Genomic DNA, 22,210 nt, shown 5'->3' with positions numbered 1-22,210 from the left:
GGCCCTTAACATACTGGGATGTCGTCTCCTGGCACGACAAGAAAAAAAAAAACAATAAAACCCATTTTAAACGAGGCATTAGTTATATCCAGTGGGGACATAATTACTAATTATAATGACTTCTACTGTCTTTTTATGAATTGTGTTGCGTACTGCGCTGCGTAAACATGAAACCATGTCTGCATTTGTGATTGGAGAAACAAGCGCTATTCTACACTGCTTAAAACTGGCGAAAATCAGTGTCAAATTCTTTAAATATGAAAAAGTACTTACAGGCTGAGTCAGAAGCGCCAGATTGTCCTTGCAAAGTTGTAATTGCCACACGTTTTAGAAACAGCCTTCCAAGGTTCAGGAACCAGTCTGAATATTTGGGTTGAACTGTTCTGGAACAGATTTCTAGTTGTGTCCTCTTTTGGAAGACTAAACAAAGTAGTTTTGCTCTGACAATAATACACACAGTGTCTCCACGACATGGTGGCGGCAGCAACAATACTAGATCGAGAATCAGTTACACACCTTCTTTTTTTGCGTAAACATTTGGGCCCTGTTATGTAAATCTTCCCACACAGTGATGTAGAGATGTGGGGACGTGTTTAAACGGGGCGTTTTAGGAGTCTTAACTTTTATAAAGAATACCTCTTTGGGTTTGAGACTTTAGTCTTTGCAACTTTGCAAGGGATCTCATCCATGCATGTGCAGCTTGTAACACTCCAAAGAGAAAGGAAAACTTGAAATGGCACCATATGACCCCTAAAAATTATAATTAATGATTAATTTGAAGGTATAAAAAAGCAGAACCACCAAACTATCAGTCAGTATCTGTATCAGAAGATGTCATTCTAAATCATCGGTATTGACGCAGAACGTTGGTACTGATTGCATCCCAATTTATGACACATTTTCTGAAAAAAGAAAAATTACCACCAAAGTTTTTTTTTTTGCGCAATATATGACAAAACCTTGAGGTCATGAGTGTATTTATGTCCAACAGGACGACTCTCATCTAGTTGCCCTTCGCCTCGAGAACAATTTCCTTGACTCCCGGAAAATCCCACCCACATCTTTCTCCTGCGTCCGTTCCTTGTCTAGTGTTGTGTTAAAGCCTCAGAGGATTAAGTAACTGCAAGCTTCTGTGCTATTATCATAAACCACTAAAAGGCCGTTAACATTAATAAACCAGATTCCTTTTGAAACGTGCAGTTGTCATTTTTGTCTCCCAAAAATTGCATTAAATCTCTGTTTGGGATGTTTATTTTCAGTCTTGTTTTATTAGCTTTTATTTATAAGTCAGATAAGACTGAATATGATCACCGCCTTGAGGATCATGGCAGAATGCTGTCGTTCGAGCCTGTCTAGACGTGTTTTTGTAAGATGCATGAATTAACTGTATAATAGTTTCAGAAGAGTAAAATTAGTAGACTAACTTCGTATTCTATGTTGAAATGTATTTTATTCTTGTCAACAGTATTAAGTTTGTCTGTTGTAGTGAAGAAAAACCGGATGCGGTATTTTTTTTTTTACTACGTTTATTACTGAGAACTGTTATATATAATTGCAAGATATCTACATGGTTAGAATCATTTAAGTGACAAATTTTGTATTTGCCTAGTTCAGAATTCAGCGGGAAAACCAATACAGCTTCAATAAAGACTTTTCCAATGTATTTTTCTATTCGCATTATTACTCCTTTTGTCCAAATGTGAGTGTTAAATTACACTATTACATAAACAGATTTCCTGAAATGTCTATTGTCTTTCTTCCTCAAAAGATCCCAGTGTAAAGCATCTGTGCTCTATAAACGTCCGACAGAAATCCTGTGCTAATGCAATCACTGCAGACTGAAACACATTAATGATCTGACTATGACATCATAGTCTTCCGCTCCTTCTCAAGTTCTTCAGAAGATTTTGAGCTCTCACTCCATCATCGGCAACAAGATTTGGACGATTACTGAAAAATGCCTCTGAGGTTGAACTGGGGTTTCGGTGATTTTAGGCTACGACTAACAAGTGGGAAAGAATAAACAAACAAAAGAGCCTGGAAAATGTAACAATATGACAATAATAATAAAGTAATATAGCACTTGAATATTATTGTGCTTTTGTTGGTTTTGATTGCTTCCATTGTCCTCATTTGTAAGTCGCTTTGGATAAAAGCTAAGCTTTGGATGACAAAATTTAAATAGAATGTAAATAACAAAACTACATTGAAATTTTAAAACTAGCCCCAAATCAAATGAATAAGTAAGTGTGCTCTTTCCATTTAATCATGATCCAAACAAAGATGCGTCATACATACAACATGAGCAGTTTTTAATTTAAATTAGATTGTACAATTTCGAAATTTTGATGCAAAAACAGAATGGTTTGACTTCAATTTTGTGAAACTATACATAAAAATATCTGCATGAAACAGAGGCTGAACGAGACGCAGATTCACTCTCTTCCAGCAGGTGGCGCTTAAAGCGTTTCCTTGGTTTTGGCTGTAAACAAAGCAGCACTGCACTTATTAACTTTAATATGCGTTATACAGAGGCAAGATGAAAAGAAAAAAAAAACATCTAAACTTTTCTAAAGACAGTAAGTTCCCTCAGACATGTATTCATTTAAACTCCTACCCCTAAATTAATCGCGATTTGTTTAGCATCTCAACCGATTTGAATCGTCACATATTTAAATCGATTTTCAACCGGCTCGCGTTTAATCGTTAAATCCCTAATATTAATGCATACTAATAAAAAATAAAAATAAAAAAACTTTAGTCATGTCAGTATTTATATTGCAAATTCACTTGTGTAACATTAAAACTTGAAATAATTTTTTTTACCCCATTGGTAAAGAATTCATTTTAAGGTTTATGCTTGAAACTAATAAAAAACAGTGGAGTGAGAAAAAGAAATGTAAAGCAGCAAAGCCAACATTTCTCAAGGCCGCACAAGTTTTTTCAAGGTCGATATATTTCCAACATGGTTCTGCACATCATGACATTACAACAAATAAAACTGAGGACATGAAAGACAAAGAATTGGAGAAAGACTGAGGGAAATTATTGTTTTTTTATGGCTCTTCCTGAAACATGCAAGTACACATTTCTACCTTTCCTGAACCGGTTCACCCTCACATGTAGTGTCGGTAATAGTATCTACATCCTTTTAAATTAAGGCACCAACTCCACACACCACAAACATTTATTGGTTTGAGGTTGGTTATCATTTCGGAAGGAATGCAGGCCAGTGAGACTCAGGAGAATGAAGGGAGAAACTATGAAACATAGGAACTTCCATCATCTCAAAACCCAAGCATATGTGGCGCCAGCAGTACTGCCCCGTGATTGAGAGGGGTCTCGTTTTGTGCTGCTGTAAGCAAACAGCACCGTCAAGTCTGGAAAAGCTATTATCCAACATTTAGGTTTAGATTAAAGGTCCCCCATGACTTGGGATTTACGAGACGTTGTACCATAAACGCTGATTCAAAGAACAATTTATTCAAGATAACGAGCATTTCTCTTCCTTAAAAGTGAATGATGTCATTTGTAATGTCTAACAATTTGAGTTGATGTTTTTTTTTTATATATCCCAATATATTTTAAGGATAAAAAGAGAAAAGCTGTTTTTAACTAGCATTTTATATCACTATCAAGCCATTACATCTCAAGATTGATGTTATATCTAAAAATAGAAAGGACAGAGATTATGCAATATTATGCACGCTGAAATATTTCAATGCATCAAAATTCATATAAAATTGAGACCACCCATTGGCGATGTCAAGAGTGAGGATATCCCACACTGGCCATTGAAAATTTAGCCGGACAAAACTGGCCAAGTTTCAAGTGCTGATGAGAAACATACGGCATGTAACAATGAGTGTTCAGTGCTAGTTAAGCATCCAGCAGAGCTGCGAAGCGTTCCTTCCCCTTATTCCCAGTCTGCTCCTCGAACCAGCAGCATCTTTTCCATCCTCATTCATTCAAGGATCTGCTTTGACGAGTCTTCTCTCCACCTTTCGGCTTTTGTGTATGCTGCATTTAAGGACCAAATCTTACTTGAAGAAGGATTACACAGATTCAACAGGTATGTTGTTTTTATCTAATTGTAGATTATGGAAGAGTGATTTCACCTCATTAAGCTTCTGTGAAGCTCCATTTCATATATATATATATATATATATATATATATATATATATATATATATATATATATATATATATATATATATATAGGCATTCAAAGAAATGTTTGAATAAACCAGACAACATATTATTAAATTAATCTGGAGAGTACAAATTCATTTAAAAATGCTGCTGGGAAACATGGACAGATTAATTCTTCATCATTCATGATGCTGAGCAGCCCAATAACATGCAACTTTCTCTAAACATGATCTCGGGATTTTTAAAACATAAATAAAACATAAACGTTTTTTATTCAGTATGAACTAATAAATCTTAAATATAAATCTTAAATAATAAAATGTTACCAAGTGCAAAAATCAAAGCAAATGAGTTCGATTTCTCATTGAACGTCAGAAACAATGTTTTTCATTTTGAAATGTCTTTAAACTGTGAGCCACCATCTAACACGATGATGACTAAGGTGTCCATAAACAAGAAGTGCAGCTGGTTCATTTGAACAACTTTTACTAACAATTACCGCAATTATTTACATTTTGCCTTCACAATTATTAATGCTGCTGAACTGCATCTGATTCAATATTGTGCAGCTAGATAAAAAACTGAATAACAATCAAATAACCCCCAAAATAGTGTACAAGTATGAGTGTAGTGATATTTCAGGAGCATCTGTAGTTATTGTGAAGCACTATGCAAGTCATTCAATTAGAATATAACTCTTAAACCTGTCATCAATTCCTATTGGCCCATTTCATTGCGATGCTCACTAATAATCCAATCAGGACACTTGGGATCCAATTCACATTTCTTTTTCATGAAACGTACAAAACAATGTAACATTTGCATGCCAAAACGTTCAGTTTGACAAAGCGCCTGTGTTCGTATTCGCAGGGCTAAACCATTTCTGACTGGAGCTGCACAATGAAGGTGCTTTTCCTACTCTCTCTGCTGACGTTATGTCACACGAAACCATACACGCCGATCAATGTCATGGATTTCATCAAGCATCATGACATCATGCAACAAGATGCGGGTGACTATGATGATGACGATGATGATGATGACGACGACGACGATGACCATTACGACAGTTACGATGATAACTTTGTTTCGGACTGTCCTGAAGGGTGTCGGTGCTCAAAGAGAGTTCTGCAGTGTTCAGATCAGGGTAAGAACTTCATCACGCTACTTTAAGGTACCAGTCATTGACCAGTCATTTTAGGAGGATTAAATAGTACCAATTTACAATTTAGTTTGAATGTTTTGTTTACCGCACTAACAGCATATTTTAATACAAATACACATTGAGACAGACATCTTGAGATGCATTAAGAAAATGGAACAAAACTAATGGCAAAACAAAGTACCGGTAATTGTAACTTTTTATCTTGCAATTTTGGCAAGACTGAATAATGAAATATAGTCACAATTACCTTATTTTTAAACAAAAAACAGAACCACGAGATGGAATTAAGAGAGAAAAAGAGTCAGAATTATAGGATAAAAAGTCTCAATTACCTTGTTATTTTTATTTTTTTTTACCTGTGGCAAAAGCAAACTTCCATAAGGAGACAAAATTAAAAAAATTATTAAATGATATAAATGAAAAAGCACCTCAAGATACCTGTGTTCTGTTAGGTCCCACTTGCTGTTTTCGAATTCAAGATTTTATTATAAGATTTTATTAACGCATCTGATCGGGATTATAATTACATATAAGGGTTTCCTTAAAACTAAATGATCAACTAGGCTTTCAGAGAGCCCACATAAACGTGCAGCTTTGCACATCCAAATAATAAAGAAAAGGGTATATATAAGTATATCAATATATGATATATAAAATCTCAAATTAATCATTTAAGATGAACGGCTTGTTTGAAGCAACTGAACATTTTGTATCGGTCTTAATGAGAATGATTTTTCAGGGTTTTTTTTATTATATGACTTTCATTTTCTTTCTTTTTGTCATTATAGGTCTGACCAAGGTGCCAAAGGACATTCCCTCAAACACATTGCTGCTCGATCTCCAAAACAATGACATCACAGAAATCAAGGAGGACGATTTCAAAGGCTTGGATAATCTCTATGTGAGCAGAAACACCCTCGTCGAATGCTTTCAGAGTCGTGATCTCATACTGGGTTTACACCAGGACATCTGGAGATGTCCTCTGCAGTGCTAGTGGGATTATGAGGAATGCTGGATGCATATTTGGGTGTTATTGATATTGAAATTTACTGCAGACTGTTTCATACTTGTGGTAAATATTTGCTCATGTTTAGTGGTAAAATGGTTTAATGTTCTTGCCAAAAAAGAAAGCTAGTAAGGAAATAAAATGCCCAAAAAAAGAGTCTACATCTTATAAACAAATCACACAAAATTATTTTCTGATTTTCCAGAAAATTACAGAATATTCAGAACTAATTATCCAATAATTTAGTTATTTGTCTACCAGAAAAAAAAATATCTATCTATCTATCTATCTATCTATCTATCTATATATATATATATATATATATATATATATATATATATATATATATATATATATTATATAAGGTTGTGGGTTCTATATATATATACACATCTATACATATCTATATATATATATATGGTTGTGGGTTCTATATATATATATATATATATATATATATATATATATATATATATATATATATATATATATATATCTATAAGGTTGTGGGTTCAATTCCCAGGGAACTGAAAAATAATAATAATAATAAAACATAAAAAAGTGTAGCCTGAATGCACTGTAAGTCGCTTTGGATAAAAGTGCATAACTGCATAAATGTTAATGTAATGTGGTTATGTTATCTACAAAGAATACTTCATATATTTGATGTGCAACAACGGCAGAAATTGCCCCAAAAAACCTTCTGTAGCCAGATAGATAATGCCTATAACTACCGTAGGTTCAGTAACTTTAGACATTTATTTTAATGTGCAACAACATTCAATACATCACACAAAACTAGTGTTTAAGAGCCATAAAAATGCATCCAAGCTGTAAAATGTTCTGATTACAATTCTCTTTTAAAAATGGCAGATATGTTAATGGCTATATGCATTCATGCGATGTGCTTTTTTTACTTCCCCTTTGGTTTTTTCGCAGGCCCTGTTTCTGCTCAATAACCAGATATCAAAAATTCACCCAAAGGCCTTTCGCAACACGAACAAACTCAAGATTCTCCACCTGTCGTACAACCTGCTGACGCAAACGCCCGAGAACCTTCCCAGCAGCATTCAATCACTGCGTCTGCACGACAACAAGATCAGCAGACTCCCCAAAGGAGCGTTTAGAGGAATGCAAGACCTAAACGTTTTAGGTGGGTCTCTCCTCAGAGATGATTTCAAATAAACATGGTCCTGAGTTGGTGATGTAGGACTTGCATCATTTCCCGATTCCCATTCCCTCGGTTCTCTCCATCATGACCTCGTCAGAACGGGTTATATAATGAGAGGATTGATTTTACACACTATTTATGTCTGATCTAAAGAACACTCTGCCTCCTAGTGTCTACATTAAGACCTGCATTCATCTGAGAATAAGGGATAACATAGTGTTATAGTTAAAAAAACGACCCAACAAAGAGTGATCCATGACTCAAGTCACAACTTTTTTTATAAATGAATATTTGCTTAGAGAAACAAGTGGTTTTTCTTTTCTTGCATCTCTAGAACTGAGTGCAAATCCAATTGCAAACAGCGGGATTGAGCCAGGAGCTTTTGACGACATGGCGACTCAATACTTGAGAATAGCTGAAGCAAGGCTTACAGCTATCCCTAAAGGTAAGTATTAACATGTTTTATGAAAGTCTTAGGCCCCGTCCACACGGAGACGGAGCTTATCCAAATCCGATCTTTTTTTTCCTCGTCTCAAGAAATATCCGCATCCACACGAAACCGCAAAATGATGTAGTATACATGCCAGACCAGTATGTGGCGCTGTAATTCTGCCACAGAGATACACTAAAAACAGAGAAGAAGACTTGGACTATGCTCATAAACCTTGCGCGTGGTACACAAACGAACATGGAACAATACATTCATTAATCAGTGTTAATGTTAGTTAATAAAAAGACAATCGTTCAGTGTTTGTTCATGTTTTTGTTACTGTTACGTGACGTAGAGGTGTCTGACTAGGGGGGAGACGTGGGCTGATGACGTCATCGTTTCAGAAAATATACGGATTAGCCGTCCAGACGAAAACGCAAAGACGGCGTTTTCAAATTTATCCACTTTGGGACCCGGTTTAAAAAAATAGCGGTTTCACCTTGCAAAAATGCCGGATCCGTGTGGACGAAACGCCTATCCGATAAAAAAATGTGTGTGTATTCACAGAAACGCGTCTCCGTGTGGACGGGGCCTTAAAAAGCATCTGGGTCTCAGAAGACAAAGTGCTTACAAATTTGTTGATGTGATGTAGCCCTAACAATACTATTACTGTCTTTCTACTTCAAAAATGAAAAAGTTGAATGTGTTAGTGTCAAATGTTCTTCAGTGTAAGCACACAAGTCTTTTAACGGAGACGTTTATTGATCTAAATCCCACAGATCTGCCATCTTCCCTCACTGAACTTCACTTGGACTATAACAAGATTGCCAAAGTGGAGTCGGAGGATTTTTTGAGATTAAAAAGCCTCCAAAGGTAAGGTACACAAACCCCTCCACCCTTGCGGATAGAAACAGAACCCACTAAAAGACGATGTCTTTCGCAGGTTGTGGCTTGACTTCAATCAGATCAAGTACGTGGAGAACGGAAGCTTCGCAGCCAATACCAAAGTCAGAGAAATCCATCTGGATAACAATAAACTGAAGAAGGTTCCTCCGGGCTTGAACAACCTGAAATATCTGCAGGTAAAACACAGATGTGCACGCAACTGAAACATGAACTAGACATGATGCATACGGAGACTGAATAAGCTTCACTTCCTCTTTTAGGTGGTGTACTTACATGCCAACAGCATCACTTCGGTTGGAGTGAATGACTTTTGCCCTACGAGAACCCGGGTTAAGAAAGCCCTTTACACTAGGATCAGTTTATATGCAAATCCAGTGAAATACTGGGAGATTCAGCCACCCAGTTTTCGGTGCGTTTCCAGCCACAATTCTGTGCAGCTGGGAAACCACAGAAAGTGAGCGAAAGCATCAACATCTTGCCACTGGAGGGCAGCATTATAATATTATCGTTTCGTGTCCTCTCGGTGATGCACAGGACGTAATTTATCCAAAATCCAAGAGTATCCTCGGTGATATACAGACTCGTTACTTGAATTTGGTGAGGATTTCAAACACTTTGTTTACATTGAAATCTTTTCGACTTTATAGAGACAGAAGAGCGGGTTTAAATGCATATTTTTTAGATCAGGTGCTAAATAAATTTGTAGCCATGTATTAAAGGTCTCCAATTAGTTTTTGTTTATAAAGGGTACAACTGTTTAGAAACAAAGAACAATAAATCAAATTTACAAGGCCAGTTTGTTTACTATTTTACTTCTTGTATTTTAGAGAACGGGCATTATTCACATGGTGCTTATTCACGGTTTTAGTGATAACAGCTAATTAATATTGCATGCTGAATTTGCATTATATAACTTTTTATTCTCTGAAAATAAAATACTGGACATGGACATTCTTGTCAGATCACAGAAATGATGAAAATTGATCTGTATGGACAACAGGGTTGGTTACGGTTTACACTGACATCTGCAAATCTGTTCTTGCAACAAGTGTTTTCTTAGCCAGCGGTGCGGTGTTATTCGTTTCCAATTCAGATATTGTTGTTTCTTTAGAAAAAATAAAGAAAAATACAACAGTACTGTACATCTGGTTGGCCTCAGAATGTGTACATCTGTCTGGCAGTAAGACCAAAAAAAACAAAAAAACTGCAGATGGAGACTTGGGAATACTGGGTTTAATACAGCTAGGCGATAGCAATGTGTGTTGAAATAAGGTTTATTTATTATGTTTAACTAGGGCTGCTCAATTATGTCAAAAATCATAATCATGATTATTTAGGTCAATATTGTAATCGCGATTATTTAACACGATTATGAGTGGGCCATATGACTAAAACTTAGTGAACTAAAACTATGTGAGTGATTTATTTAAAGATAGCAATTTATATATCAAAGATAGCTATGACTAGGGCTGCACGATATTGGGAAAAAATGACATTGCATCTGCGATATATATTGCGATATGAAATCTAATCAAATTTTTTCTTACAAAGAAAAATGGGGTAAGCACACTAACATTCTGGGGTACATTTGTAGCATTAGCCAAAAAATCATTCTAGGAGTCAAAATTATTGATTTTTCCTTTATGCCAAAAATCATTAGGATATTAAGTAAAGATCATGTTCCATGAAGATATTTTGTAAATTTCATATTGTAATTATATTAAAACTTAATTTTTGATTAGTAATATGTATTGCTAAGAATTCATTTGGACAACTTTAAAGATGATTTTCTCAATGTTTAGATTTTATTTATTTTTCAGATTCCAGATTTTCAAATAGCTGTATCTCAACCAAATATTGTCCGATCCTAATAAACCATACATCAATAGATAGATTATTTATATATATGATGTATTATGACCCTTAATGACACAATTCATTAAACAGTAATACAATAAAGACCAAACAAACCAAAAAAAAGCAAAGGAAAAATACAATAAAGATACAAATGAAACTAACATTAAAGTTGTTTATGCTAAGTATTAACAGCCTACTTCAGAAATGTAATAATCGAATGTAAAATAAAAAAAACAGCATCCAATGTTTCTTATTAAAGCTACAAAAGTCCTTCAGTCAATAGCAGTGAGTGATGTTCTCATTGTCTTTTGTTTGATTAATATTAAGATCAGCAGCAGGAATATTAGCCTGCTGTCACTTTAAGAGCTGCACACATCTAATTTACTGTTACGCATGTATTTCCATCAGGGTATGTACAGAATGTCTTAAGTTGAGTTTAATACCTTTTACTACCTTTTTTAATACCTTCAAAATATTTTTAATTCCAGCGCCACTTCAAGCTGCAAGTGTAGTGGCGTAAATCAAATCTCTTTCCAAATGAAATAACATATTGCATCACAATGTAACGAGGTCCTTATAACTTATCAACAACACTGGACTCAGAGATAAGAACAGAAATAAAGACAGAAGAGGAAGGAGACATCTTCTTCATAGATCATTAGTCAGTAAGTCTGATGTGTAGGCAATATAGAAAAGAGGAGGCCATGAAGAAAGCACAGGTGTTATTAAAATAAATGAAGATGATAGATTTAAGTAAAGCAGAGGGATTAATCAAGATGTCACAGTGGGCCTTTGTCCATAGTTTTGGCTTCACAGGGCTTATTGCTTTATTAGACAACCTTAGCCTGTAATTATAGCATTATTAACCTAAAGTAAAACATGAGTGAAACAAGTGTTGGGCTATATTTGACAGTGATAGATATGTCAGGACGGTTTGGTCAAAGTAAGATCATTGGTTCTCCAGCTGTGGCTCACTATTGGTGGTACTCAGGATACCATTAAACATACAATACAATAATTTAAACAAAATCCCCATAATTTATATTCGGCTTTATCAGAGCCATGCTAAGCCTTCAGATTAAGGCGAGACACTTCAGGTGAATAGGGTAAAAAAATAAATAACTAATAGTTATCACCTTGATTGATTACATTGATAATTGAAAACATTTTCTGAGTTTTCTGAAAAAACTTACGTTTAATTATGCAAATGAGGCAGTAGACTGGAGCTATTAATCCTGAATTTGGATAATTAACAGGTAAGTTAGTCTACTCCAACCTCCACTTAATTGAATCAATTTTCCAATATTATAGCTACTATCAACAGTAGGCTAAAGAATAAAATTATAACAAATGCGTGAAAATGTTCGAATACAAACAACTGTAAGCATATAGGTCTACAAACATTATACAGTCCCCCCAGGATTTCATGATTTTTTTGTGTGTGTGATTTTTGTGATCAAAATGACTGATTTTCCTGTGGCTTTTCTCAAAATTTGCAATTATATTTGCGGCATTTCTTATTGTTTTGCAGTGAAAATATACCACAGAGAACATTTTTCTAACACTGTTATGACTTTTCTGACTTGGAGAGCCACTGTAGGGCTCCAGACTAACGTTTGAGGACACCAGCACCAGTGCCATTAAGTTCTACAGAAGGTGTCTCCAGCACCCGACAGTAAAGCACTCACCCTAATCACACATCTACATCTCGGAGCAGTGTTAATTTTGACACGAAATTTTAATTTAGTTTTAGTCTTAGTCTTTTGACTATAATTCTTTTTAGTTTTAGTCAAGTTTTAGTCATCTGATTTGTTTTAATTTTAGTCTTATTTTAGTCGACTAAAATTGCTTGGTATTTTAGTCGACTAAAATTGCTTGGTATTTTAGTCGACTAAAATTGCTTGGTATTTTAGTTGACTAAAATAAGACTAAAATCAATAACAGATTTATTAGACAATTTTTTACAGCTGGTATAGGAAACAAACTTAACCAAAATATATAAAACACAAATTCAACTTTATTTCAACACAACTGTGTCTTTATTTCGATTCAAAAGCTTTTATGCAGCAACAAACACTGTCATGATAATGTAAACAATAACTAGCTGCCAATTGACCATCCATAAAAGAAAAATAAAGTTAGGTCCAGGACCTTAAAGCTTACAGCGGAGCCGAACAATAAGTGCATACATTTAAAGTAAATATTTAATAAGTTGGGTGGATAAAAAAAGTAACAAGATTTTATAAGGTATTCATTTGTCTAGCAATATTGTATGTTTTAAATACTACAATATTGCTAGATTAGTATGTATAATGATAGGATGTGAACATTCACGTTTTACATGACTAATATAGAAACATTTGTGATATTGTCAACAAGTAGAACATTATAAAATATACTAAACATTAGTATTAATCAAATGTATGTATCATAATATTACGTATTAGTATTGTGCTCTCATCTAACTTGAAGAAGGGGCTATTTTACAGTACTTTTCAGTTCGTAATATTTAATGCTACAACATCTACGCACTGCACTATTCCAATTTTGCTTAGCTCAATAAACAAAAGAACATCGTTGTGAAATTACATTTGAGAAAATGTCCGGGTTGCTCGTCTGTAAATGTCTTTTCAAATCGGTTGTGTTCTTGCCACGAATGAGCGCTCTGCGTGCTTTACACTTTGTTTTGTTTTGTTCGTCGTCAAACGTGAAGTGAGCTGTGGACATTTTGTCGCTCTTTTAGACAGTAGGGACTTTAAGCAACAGCTGCGAATGGAACGGCTACAGCGACCGGAAGTTTGCCGTCACACCGCTGTAGCCAAGAACGTAAAAGTCACTAAGCAACGGTAAAACAGAACAGCGCAACGCAGCATTAATTCATTTATTGAGATCCAAAAAAATATATAATTTAAAAAAACAAGAGAAGGATTGCTTTTGGCGTTAAATGACAATCTTTTGTCAGAAGAGGAGTTTTTAATATTGTATGATGTAAATAAGTCTAAAAACATAACATTTATTTACCTAACCTCTCACGTTGTAGCGACTCTGGCAAATCAGCTGTTCTCCCGTAGTAGACCGTTAAATTAGAACGTCACAAAGTAGCAGTTAAATTCGCGCAGGCGCAATACAACGCCAGAATGGCGTTGCCGTTCCACCAGAGGCTGTTGCTTAAAGTCCCTATCACCTCTTCGAATGCCGACTTCCCGGGAGCTCATAAAAACTGAAAACCTTCGCTTCACGTCTCAATAAGTCAGGCTCGGATTGGTTCTCTTCTCTCATGCAGTCTGTTCTGTTTTGCCGGTTCTTTTGCTCATTCCTCGCATCTCTCCCGTCTGCTGATTTGATTTTCGTCACAGTCCATTTTCGCCTCGTCCTTTATTCGTTGACGATAATGTCAATCAATTTAGTCATAGTTTTAGTCTCCATCAGTGCCTTCTATTTTAGTTTTCGTTTCGTTTTCGTCGGCAAAAATATATTCGTGACGAAAATAATGACGAAAATATTTAGTCAACGAAATTAACACTGTCTCGGAGACATCTAATGTCTGCATTTACATGCAAGATGTATTTTAAGAGTGCTTGCTCATCAGCAGTACATCTCTAATAAAATGTTTCCTGTCCGATGTCAAATAGACATTTATTAGAATGCATGTAAAACTGCTTCTGAGACCTTCATCAGATTACACAGCAGATGATTCCCAGATCTTTAGCAGGCGTCTTAATATATTACATCTGCTAAAATGTACTTTAATTCTTGTCATTCATAATGTCTAAATATAATTTAATGAATACAAAAATATATAGGCTATATTAGGGAGTTGTGTCTCCGTCTCGAGCAGATAAACTTAGTAGAGCGGATTTGTTCCACTTTTGGTTTGTTTATCCAATGTATCTCTTGTAAAACGGTCCTGATAAGAACACAAGTCCTTTCTTTGACTGAATGTGCATTGCTTCTAAGTCCAGATTCTGCAGAAATTTGCGAAAATTGGTCCAAAAACGTGCATTTCCCCATGTTTTAATTAGTGAATGGAAGTGAGCTCTCGTTCATGTTCGGCAGCAGGCCAGCCTGTTTCAGCGCATGCGCGAACGAACACCTCGCACGATATCGCTCAGGTCATACTCTCAACATATAAAGAAATCCACACAAATTTTTCAAAAAAGGCCTGCACTTAACACAAATTGAAAATGTATCTGAAAAAAAAATTGGGCGCGAAAATTTGGTACCTCGTCAGAGGATGTTTATTACTTTTTAATGCCCTTAATTTTGGCTTATTTAATTTACTACCTTTTACAACCCCGCGGACACCTGTTCATTCTCAACTTCACTGTTGGATTAAGACCTACCCGACAAGGGTTTACGTGAATGATCACAAATGTGAGTAATGACACATTTTAGTTTTTTGTATGTTTTTTGTATTTTACTATTTAAGCATGTACCTTAAGCTAAAAGTTGAATTTACATGTCTATGTTCAATTCCGTGTCAGAGCACATGCACAGAGAGCCTCCTGAGGTTCAAATTAAGTTTTAAATACACAGATAAATCTAATAAACTTTAGTAAACCAGGCTAATCCCATTTTGTGAACTTTACTGATTTGCATTGAAGTTTGGGCATTTATGGAAGAGTGAAAGCGCAAATTGCTGGAGACAAAAATGTATTAATTTCACATCTCTTTTTAATAAAGTATAATTAATGTATATAATTTAAACAAATGTGAATGTCAAAAAGGGGTTTCCAGTTAACAGCCATTATGACTTGAACTTTTCTCCCATTTTAGTTAATTGGATGCTGCTAATTCAATCTATAACGGATGCTTTCTTAGGGAAAATCCTTTGGAATGAAGTATGGCAACTCTTTAGTCCTACAGAAATCAAACCAGTCCTGGATAATATAACTGTAGCTCAACTTGGGTCTCACTGTAAAAACAAATGATATACTACAGAAAAACTGCTAGATGTGACAAAACTAATAATCAAAACTTAGCTGAATCATTTCTTTATTTTGTGTTCCTCAAACTTAATTTTGGGTCTGAATGGGTTAAGATTGGGGGGGTGGGCTACAGAAAGGGAAGAGAGGCTCTGCTCAGGAAACATATGGAACAAATCTTCAGGTTGGCCTGATTCGCTGCTGCCACGTCTTGCATACCGGCGTCTCCAAAAAAAAAAAAAAAACCTCACAACAGGTTTGGATCATTTAGGATCGCTGAGCCCCAGAAAACACCTGAGGGATTCAGACACAGATTTAAAATGGTTTAAAGCTACACCAATACATCACAATCAGCGTAAACCCTGATATGATATTATCAGAGATTACTGTAGTTCGATGCTTCAGATGCAATGTTTTTATTGAGCTTTTAATAAACCTTAGCCTCTCAAAGAGCACATGAGGATGAATTCTTGCAAACGCAAAGGTGGCTTGTGTAAAATGTGAGCACATAACTATAAAGAACTGATCTTTTTTTACACACACCTCATGCTTTTCCCCCCATCCGATTTCCCTCCAGAGTAAATGCCTTCGAACTAAGACAGAAAACAACCGCCCAGCTTGTTTTTATCAGCCTTTTTCAAGAGGGCCACCAGACCACTTCCCTCCTCTGGAACATTTTCCAAAGAAATAAACACTGTTTTGTTCAGACACACATTTGTGCATTCCGTTTTTTTATCTTTTTTTTTATTTTAAGGTTCAAATGGTCCATAAACTATAAATCATGGTCCTTGCACGCAGGTAAAACTATGACAAATGGTGTTTACACCAAGACTACTTTTGTGTCAGTCAACAGTAAAACATTTAACTGGAAAAATATGTCGTTAAAACGCAAATCTGATTGCAAACGTCTATTCGCACTTCCTAGTCAATAAAGCACAGGTGTGACAATTAAAATGCAATGCATGTGTTCATTTGCATATTCCCCAGAAGCAATAGTCCAAATATTTGCACACTGCTAAAAAGCGTTGCCCATGCTTGTGTAGAATGCATGCAACTACTCATCTATATTAAAGTCACATTATGACAATAAATAAACTAGGCAACATTTCTCAAAGACCGAAAAATTTGGCTTGCACAACACATTTTGTTCAGTTTTCACCCCCTTCCTCACAAAAACGGCCCAAAAGAACCTCTTGGGATCCCAATCCTTTTTTTTTTTTTTTTTACCCGCAGTAGCATTCATGATGCAGAGACTTCTCAGTGTCTGTCATGTGGGCGGCAGCAAAAACAAATCTTCCAGCTGACAGAATGAGTGCTAAGGGGTCTGTCTTGCCAACTCTGAAAAAAACCCTCTGTAGATGGCTCATGAGAGACCGTCTGTGGTCTCAGATACAGTACAAGCACTGGAAAAAGTTGTCATGTTGCAGAAGGCCTCCATATAGTGAGCTAGAAATGTCTAAACCAATTAAATTGAACCCACTTAATCAATGCCAATGCATTTTAGGCCATCGTCCTTCTCACTTAATAAATATGTTGGAGGAACACTGGCTAGTTCGGGTTACAGTATATAGTATAATATTTATTATGTAGAGTTAATATCACAGTTTAAATCTTGCATAACATTAGCTGCACTAGTGCAACACCTGTCAAAGAGTCTGGCCTTAATTTAGTGGGTTACATTTTTACTGTCCACATGCAATAATGTGGACTGGCTACTCCGCTACTCCTTCCAGAACTATGTCTGGAAACTTCAACCTCACCTCATCTCAACAAAAGGGGAAAAGAGGAATCAGATGAGACCACGAGGCTTTCCTGAGGTCACCGAACACATGCAACCAAACGCTTCCAGAACCACTTCCACAGTAAAAGAGGCAGATCTCAATCTCTCCCGAAACGCCTAATGCTGCCGCGGGGGAAACCACAGAGGTAAATCTTTCACGCTCGTCCCAGGAGAAAAAACATTTCCCCGCTTTAGGCAACATCGGTCAAGCTGAAGGGGTCCCCTGCTGCTGGGTTTCATCTTTCACAATCTCACTCGAAAAACAACCCCACAGGTATGACAACATGATTTTAAAGATCGTACACTATATAAGGCTGAGTAACGAAATCAAAGGTGTTACTTTAATTCTGATTGGTGTTGGATTTTATATAATTGGCATTAGTGTCTGCAAAATGAATTGAGCTATACTGTTCATAGAGGTTTTAGCAACCTAGATGCCAAAGTCAAGTACCATATTTAAATGGCAATGCATATCTAAAACTTGAAAATGTGGAAAATTGTGGCACATCTTTTCTCACGTTCAAAGGGCCAATCAAAATGTAAACATTCCTCTGGATGTAGTTTCCAGCTTTGAGAGAGAGATTACTATGATTGATTCATGAAAACGAGCTTCAAATTTACAGAATAAGTCATTATTTAATGGAGAAACATTAAAATCATAGCCAGCATACCAACATGTCAAAGATCTGCAGAAGACAAGAAAATTGCTACGGAAAGAAAGTTGGTCATACTGAGCAGTTACAGTAGTTAAATTAAATAAAAAAAATTTAACTCTGTATTTTTTGGATCACTTTTCTAGCTGCTTTGCCGTGTCATATTATTACTATGACCAAACTAAATTTTGTTACGTTTAGGAGAATGTTACATCAATTATAAATAATAATCCAAGAAAGCAGAGTTCTTAAATATTGCAAGGGAGCGTCCACCTCTCCAAAATTGTTGTTTGTGCTTAGAAGCACAACATAAAAACCTATTAATACTAGGTCAGTCGACCGCTGAGGTTTCACTTTCAACAGGCACAGTAAAAACCCCGCTGAGATAATTGATCCCAGACATTACAACAGAAACAAATATCAACATTTACAGAAAAATGTCTTATTTCCCAAACTCTGTGCAATTCGAGGTGCGAGTTTAGTCTTCTGGAAAAGTCTTGAAATCTCATTTTGGATCATTTCAGCTGTGATCACTTTCTATTCACATTCTGCTTCTATGTGGAACCCAGTCTAAATTCAATATTTTTGTAATAAAATATTGAAGATATTACTATTACATTGATTACTTCAGTCATAGCAATTTGATCTAAATGAATAAAAACACTCTTAAATACACAAGGTTTAGCATCAGCATTCCTAATAAACGTGTTCTTATGATCAAAATACAATTCTTCTTTGTGTCTGTTCCCAAACAGGAAACGCACAGTAAACCATGGCACCATCACACATCTTGACAATACTGTCTCTGCTTTTGCTTTCTGGAGTTCCGGTACTTTCTCAAGACTATGAAACCAACGATTTGGATTACGACACGGCGGACTCTTCGCCTGAAGATCCTCGACTTTCTATACCGGATTACGATGGCCAATTAATGTATTGGTATGAATGCGCCAGCGAGTGTTCCTGCCCCCCGTCCTATCCTTTTGCCATGTATTGTGACTCCCGAAAACTCACGGCAGTTCCCAACATCCCAGGACACATCCGCCACTTGTACATTCAGCATAACGACATAGAAGAGATAACTTCGAAGTCTTTCATCAACGCCACGTCCCTGAGGGAAATCAACCTCAGCTACAACAAGCTCCAATCATCTAAGGTGGATAAAGACGTCTTTAGTATACTCAAAGAACTCATTCAGTTACACCTTGAGCATAATAATCTGGAAGACATTCCTTCGCCTCTGCCGAAAACCCTTAAAAGGCTTCATCTGGGCTTTAATCAAATTTCAAAGATACCAGCTGACGCCACGCGCGAGCTTACCAAACTTACAGTGCTGGATTTGTGCAGCAACAGACTAACAGATGCGGGGATTAAAGGAAAGATCCTATCTGACATGAAGAGCCTCATGCAAATCAACATGTGCAACAATAAGCTCAAGTCCATGCCAGCGGACCTTCCAGAATCGATCCAGCAGATATCGCTGGAAAACAACTCAATCAGCTCCATACCGCCAGGCTACTTTAAGAAGACCCCTAATCTTCTGTCTCTTCGCATGCAACACAATAAACTCAAATCTGTTGCATACAATGCCTTTAACCTGTCCAAACTAATGGAGCTCCATTTGGGCCATAACCAGCTCTTCAAATCCTTTTTCGTCCCCAGGACCTTGGAACATCTTTATCTGAATCACAATGACTTTAAAGGTAGGATTGAATTCGTTGACTAAAACATGAAGGCTTCTTGAAGAAATGTCAAACGTATCAATCTAATGATGGCATATGTCTCTTTGCAGATCTGAATATCTCTCTGATGTGTTCGTCACTGGATCTTGGCAACCCTAACATGCTGACCTACATTCGTCTCGACAACAATAAGCTGACAGGACCAGTGGACTACTACGCTTACAGATGTTTCCCAAGGCTGGTAATGATCTTTTATGGAAGCCAAAGGAAGGACGATGAAGACGACTCTGAAACCAAAAAATATGAAAAACCCGACCGACCAAAAAGGCCTGGAGGCAACAAAGCTATCAACTAGATCGATTATACAGATTTGGCAGATATAGTTCAACACACCAAACTATTAATTAATCCAAAGTATAAGACTGAGAGATAATAAAAATACATATATTAGTGGTTTTAAACATTCTGTTTGATTTTCTGCTTGCATGGTTTTGCTTTAATGCATCTTAATTATCATAAAACGTGTCCAAAATTGAATTGCTATGTACGGAAAGTACAGATTTTCTTTTTCTTTTCTTTTTTTGCACAATGTCACTTTTCTCTCTGTGAATACAATATAAAGCATTTATCTACACTAAGAACACTGCATTGCAATGCATGTGAATTCCTGCAAAATTTAATAAATAGCAAAACTTTTGTCTTCTGCTGACATTACTGTAAAATGCTACTGAAGCCAGAAAAGTATCTAAGAGGATCTAATATAAAGTAAAAAGTCAAATAAACAATATAGCAATAATATTGCATGCAAATAAAGTGATAGTCCATTAGTTTAATGGAATAAACATCTTGTTGAAACCAACTGTAATGTTTGGGGCACTATACTTTAAAGATTCACTAGATGGCGGCATTTATTGGAAGACTTGTTTTTACAAAACAATACGTTTAAATATCAAAAATCATAATTTTTCATCAAAATCACTGAACAAATAAATTAGCATTCGACTGCGCTCAATTGCTACTAAGTATACAGACTTCTGTGACGGACTAGCGGTTAATAAAACCTCTAACTATTCAATAATAAAAACAAGTATTTTTGCACAATCTTACACTAGAGTAGGGGAATTACATTTAAACATCTGAGATCCTCCAAATCAAGTCCTGTGGTGAAGAAACCACCCAGATGGAGAAATGAACCACAGACGAACAGCACTGTAAAAACATTTCCAAGTATTTGGCCCTTTTCCCAGTACAGTCAATTTTTACAGGTTGGCATAATTGTTAACACACCTGTAATGTTATTCATTCTCTATTTTCATCTCTTCATCTCCCATGTTTATTTCGAGGGGCCGAGGTGCAGAGCGTCACATGTTTCCCATTAAATATGTTTTTCTTCACTTTAACCGTAAAGTGTCTGTTTTATAGAAGAGCTCTGTTGTTCTTTTGTAATTCATTTTATTTGGTTTTAATTAAATGTATATAGGCAAACTTGTGAAGTTCACAAACAAACTGAAAATGCTCAATCACAGTTCAGATACAGTCATGGACAACTATTAACCAAAGAATTCATCCTAATGTCCTGTTATCTATAAACTTTTTCTTTATGTCCTGGTGGTCTCTTATAAACAAACTAGTAACGTATCTGCCATTAGGGCTGTCACAAATCGATTTCCCATGTCAAAAAAAAAGACGTTTCCTTTTTCAACGTCAAATAATGGACGAACGTAAAGAGAGCGCTGGAACCAACCAACACTTATGCTGGGCGGCACGAGGCAGGCATAATGAAATGTGCAAAAAGGCTTGGGCCATTACAAATTTATTGGACAGGAAAACAAGTCGATCAACATTTTCGAGGTCCAGAGCAGAGCGTTTTTTATTCACTATATGTCCAGCTGTTGAGAAGACGCGCTCCGACTGCACTGATGTCCCTGGGACACTCGGGTACAGCTGCGCAAGGTTGGGGGTATTACTGCCAATTTTCCACCACAAAAGCCGGTTGCTGTCAGCTTCCAATGGTCCCTTTCATAACTCGGGCCTACCGCACTGCGAGACCTCCAGACGAGAGTAAATGCTTCTTTACATTGACTTAACATTGAAATCATTCGTGACAGACGCTCTATTCGCACTTGGTGTGAACGCAGCATAAGAGGTCGCTTTCGACTTCACTGGCACGTAAAATTGCTGGTATTTTCTTTCTAGCTTTTTAATTGTTGAATTATTTAAAAATTAATAGTGTACATATTTAGTTAAAATGTATTCCCTATTTTCATTTTCGAAACTTTTTTTGGTTGGTCTGATCAATTGTGCAATCGATTTTCGAACTAAAAGTGACAGCCCTATCTGCCATTGCCATTAGCCCTTGATAGGCTCAGGGTGGGATATTTGAAATACTATAATATGGTGCAAACACATGTTACATTAAGGATACTTTTGATATCAAGTTTTGCTGGTTAGCTTTGTCCTTGACCGGTTACAAGATGACCTAC

The 22,210-nt window shown here is 36.1% G+C and overlaps 3 protein-coding genes across 8 annotated transcripts in view; 2 read left to right on the top strand and 1 right to left on the bottom strand.

Moving 5' to 3' along the window:
- cenpp (centromere protein P) overlaps nucleotides 1-22,210 on the bottom strand; it is a 67,955-nt gene that overhangs the window by 17,121 nt on the left and 28,624 nt on the right. The window lies entirely within an intron of this gene.
- On the top strand, nucleotides 3,872-9,972 carry LOC127942935 (asporin-like). 2 transcript variants are annotated; one of them, XM_052538961.1, is made up of 8 exons: nucleotides 3,872-4,072; nucleotides 5,023-5,299; nucleotides 6,106-6,218; nucleotides 7,263-7,476; nucleotides 7,829-7,939; nucleotides 8,704-8,797; nucleotides 8,868-9,006; nucleotides 9,091-9,972. In XM_052538961.1, exons 2-8 carry the CDS (start codon nucleotides 5,053-5,055, stop codon nucleotides 9,286-9,288), a joined length of 1,116 nt encoding a protein of 371 aa, XP_052394921.1. In that variant the 5' UTR covers nucleotides 3,872-4,072; nucleotides 5,023-5,052; the 3' UTR covers nucleotides 9,289-9,972. The 2 variants fall into 2 exon arrangements, with proteins under 2 accessions (XP_052394921.1, XP_052394920.1); XM_052538960.1 differs by lacking the exon at nucleotides 3,872-4,072 and having other exon boundaries at nucleotides 4,705-5,299.
- Nucleotides 14,219-20,424, top strand: LOC127942934 (osteomodulin-like). 2 transcript variants are annotated; one of them, XM_052538957.1, is made up of 3 exons: nucleotides 14,219-17,666; nucleotides 18,801-19,748; nucleotides 19,838-20,424. In XM_052538957.1, exons 2-3 carry the CDS (start codon nucleotides 18,818-18,820, stop codon nucleotides 20,080-20,082), a joined length of 1,176 nt encoding a protein of 391 aa, XP_052394917.1. In that variant the 5' UTR covers nucleotides 14,219-17,666; nucleotides 18,801-18,817; the 3' UTR covers nucleotides 20,083-20,424. The 2 variants fall into 2 exon arrangements, with proteins under 2 accessions (XP_052394917.1, XP_052394918.1); XM_052538958.1 differs by having other exon boundaries at nucleotides 14,219-19,748.

Source organism: Carassius gibelio, chromosome A22, assembly GCF_023724105.1.
Source record: "Carassius gibelio isolate Cgi1373 ecotype wild population from Czech Republic chromosome A22, carGib1.2-hapl.c, whole genome shotgun sequence".
NCBI classification, from domain to species: domain Eukaryota; kingdom Metazoa; phylum Chordata; class Actinopteri; order Cypriniformes; family Cyprinidae; genus Carassius; species Carassius gibelio.
The sequence above is the reverse complement of the archived record's forward strand: the minus strand, read 5'-3'. Positions and strand labels throughout refer to the sequence as shown.

Excerpts from the sequence above, each read along its gene's own strand:
- LOC127942935 (XM_052538961.1), top strand. The coding sequence starts at position 5,053 with ATGAAGGTGCTTTTCCTACTCTCTCTGCTGACGTTATGTCACACGAAA. Across the intron at positions 6,219-7,262 it reads AAGGCTTGGATAATCTCTAT|GCCCTGTTTCTGCTCAATAA; the intron begins GTGAGCAGAAAC and ends GTTTTTTCGCAG. Across the intron at positions 8,798-8,867 it reads AGATTAAAAAGCCTCCAAAG|GTTGTGGCTTGACTTCAATC; the intron begins GTAAGGTACACA and ends TGTCTTTCGCAG.
- LOC127942934 (XM_052538957.1), top strand. The coding sequence starts at position 18,818 with ATGGCACCATCACACATCTTGACAATACTGTCTCTGCTTTTGCTTTCT. Across the intron at positions 19,749-19,837 it reads GAATCACAATGACTTTAAAG|ATCTGAATATCTCTCTGATG; the intron begins GTAGGATTGAAT and ends GTCTCTTTGCAG.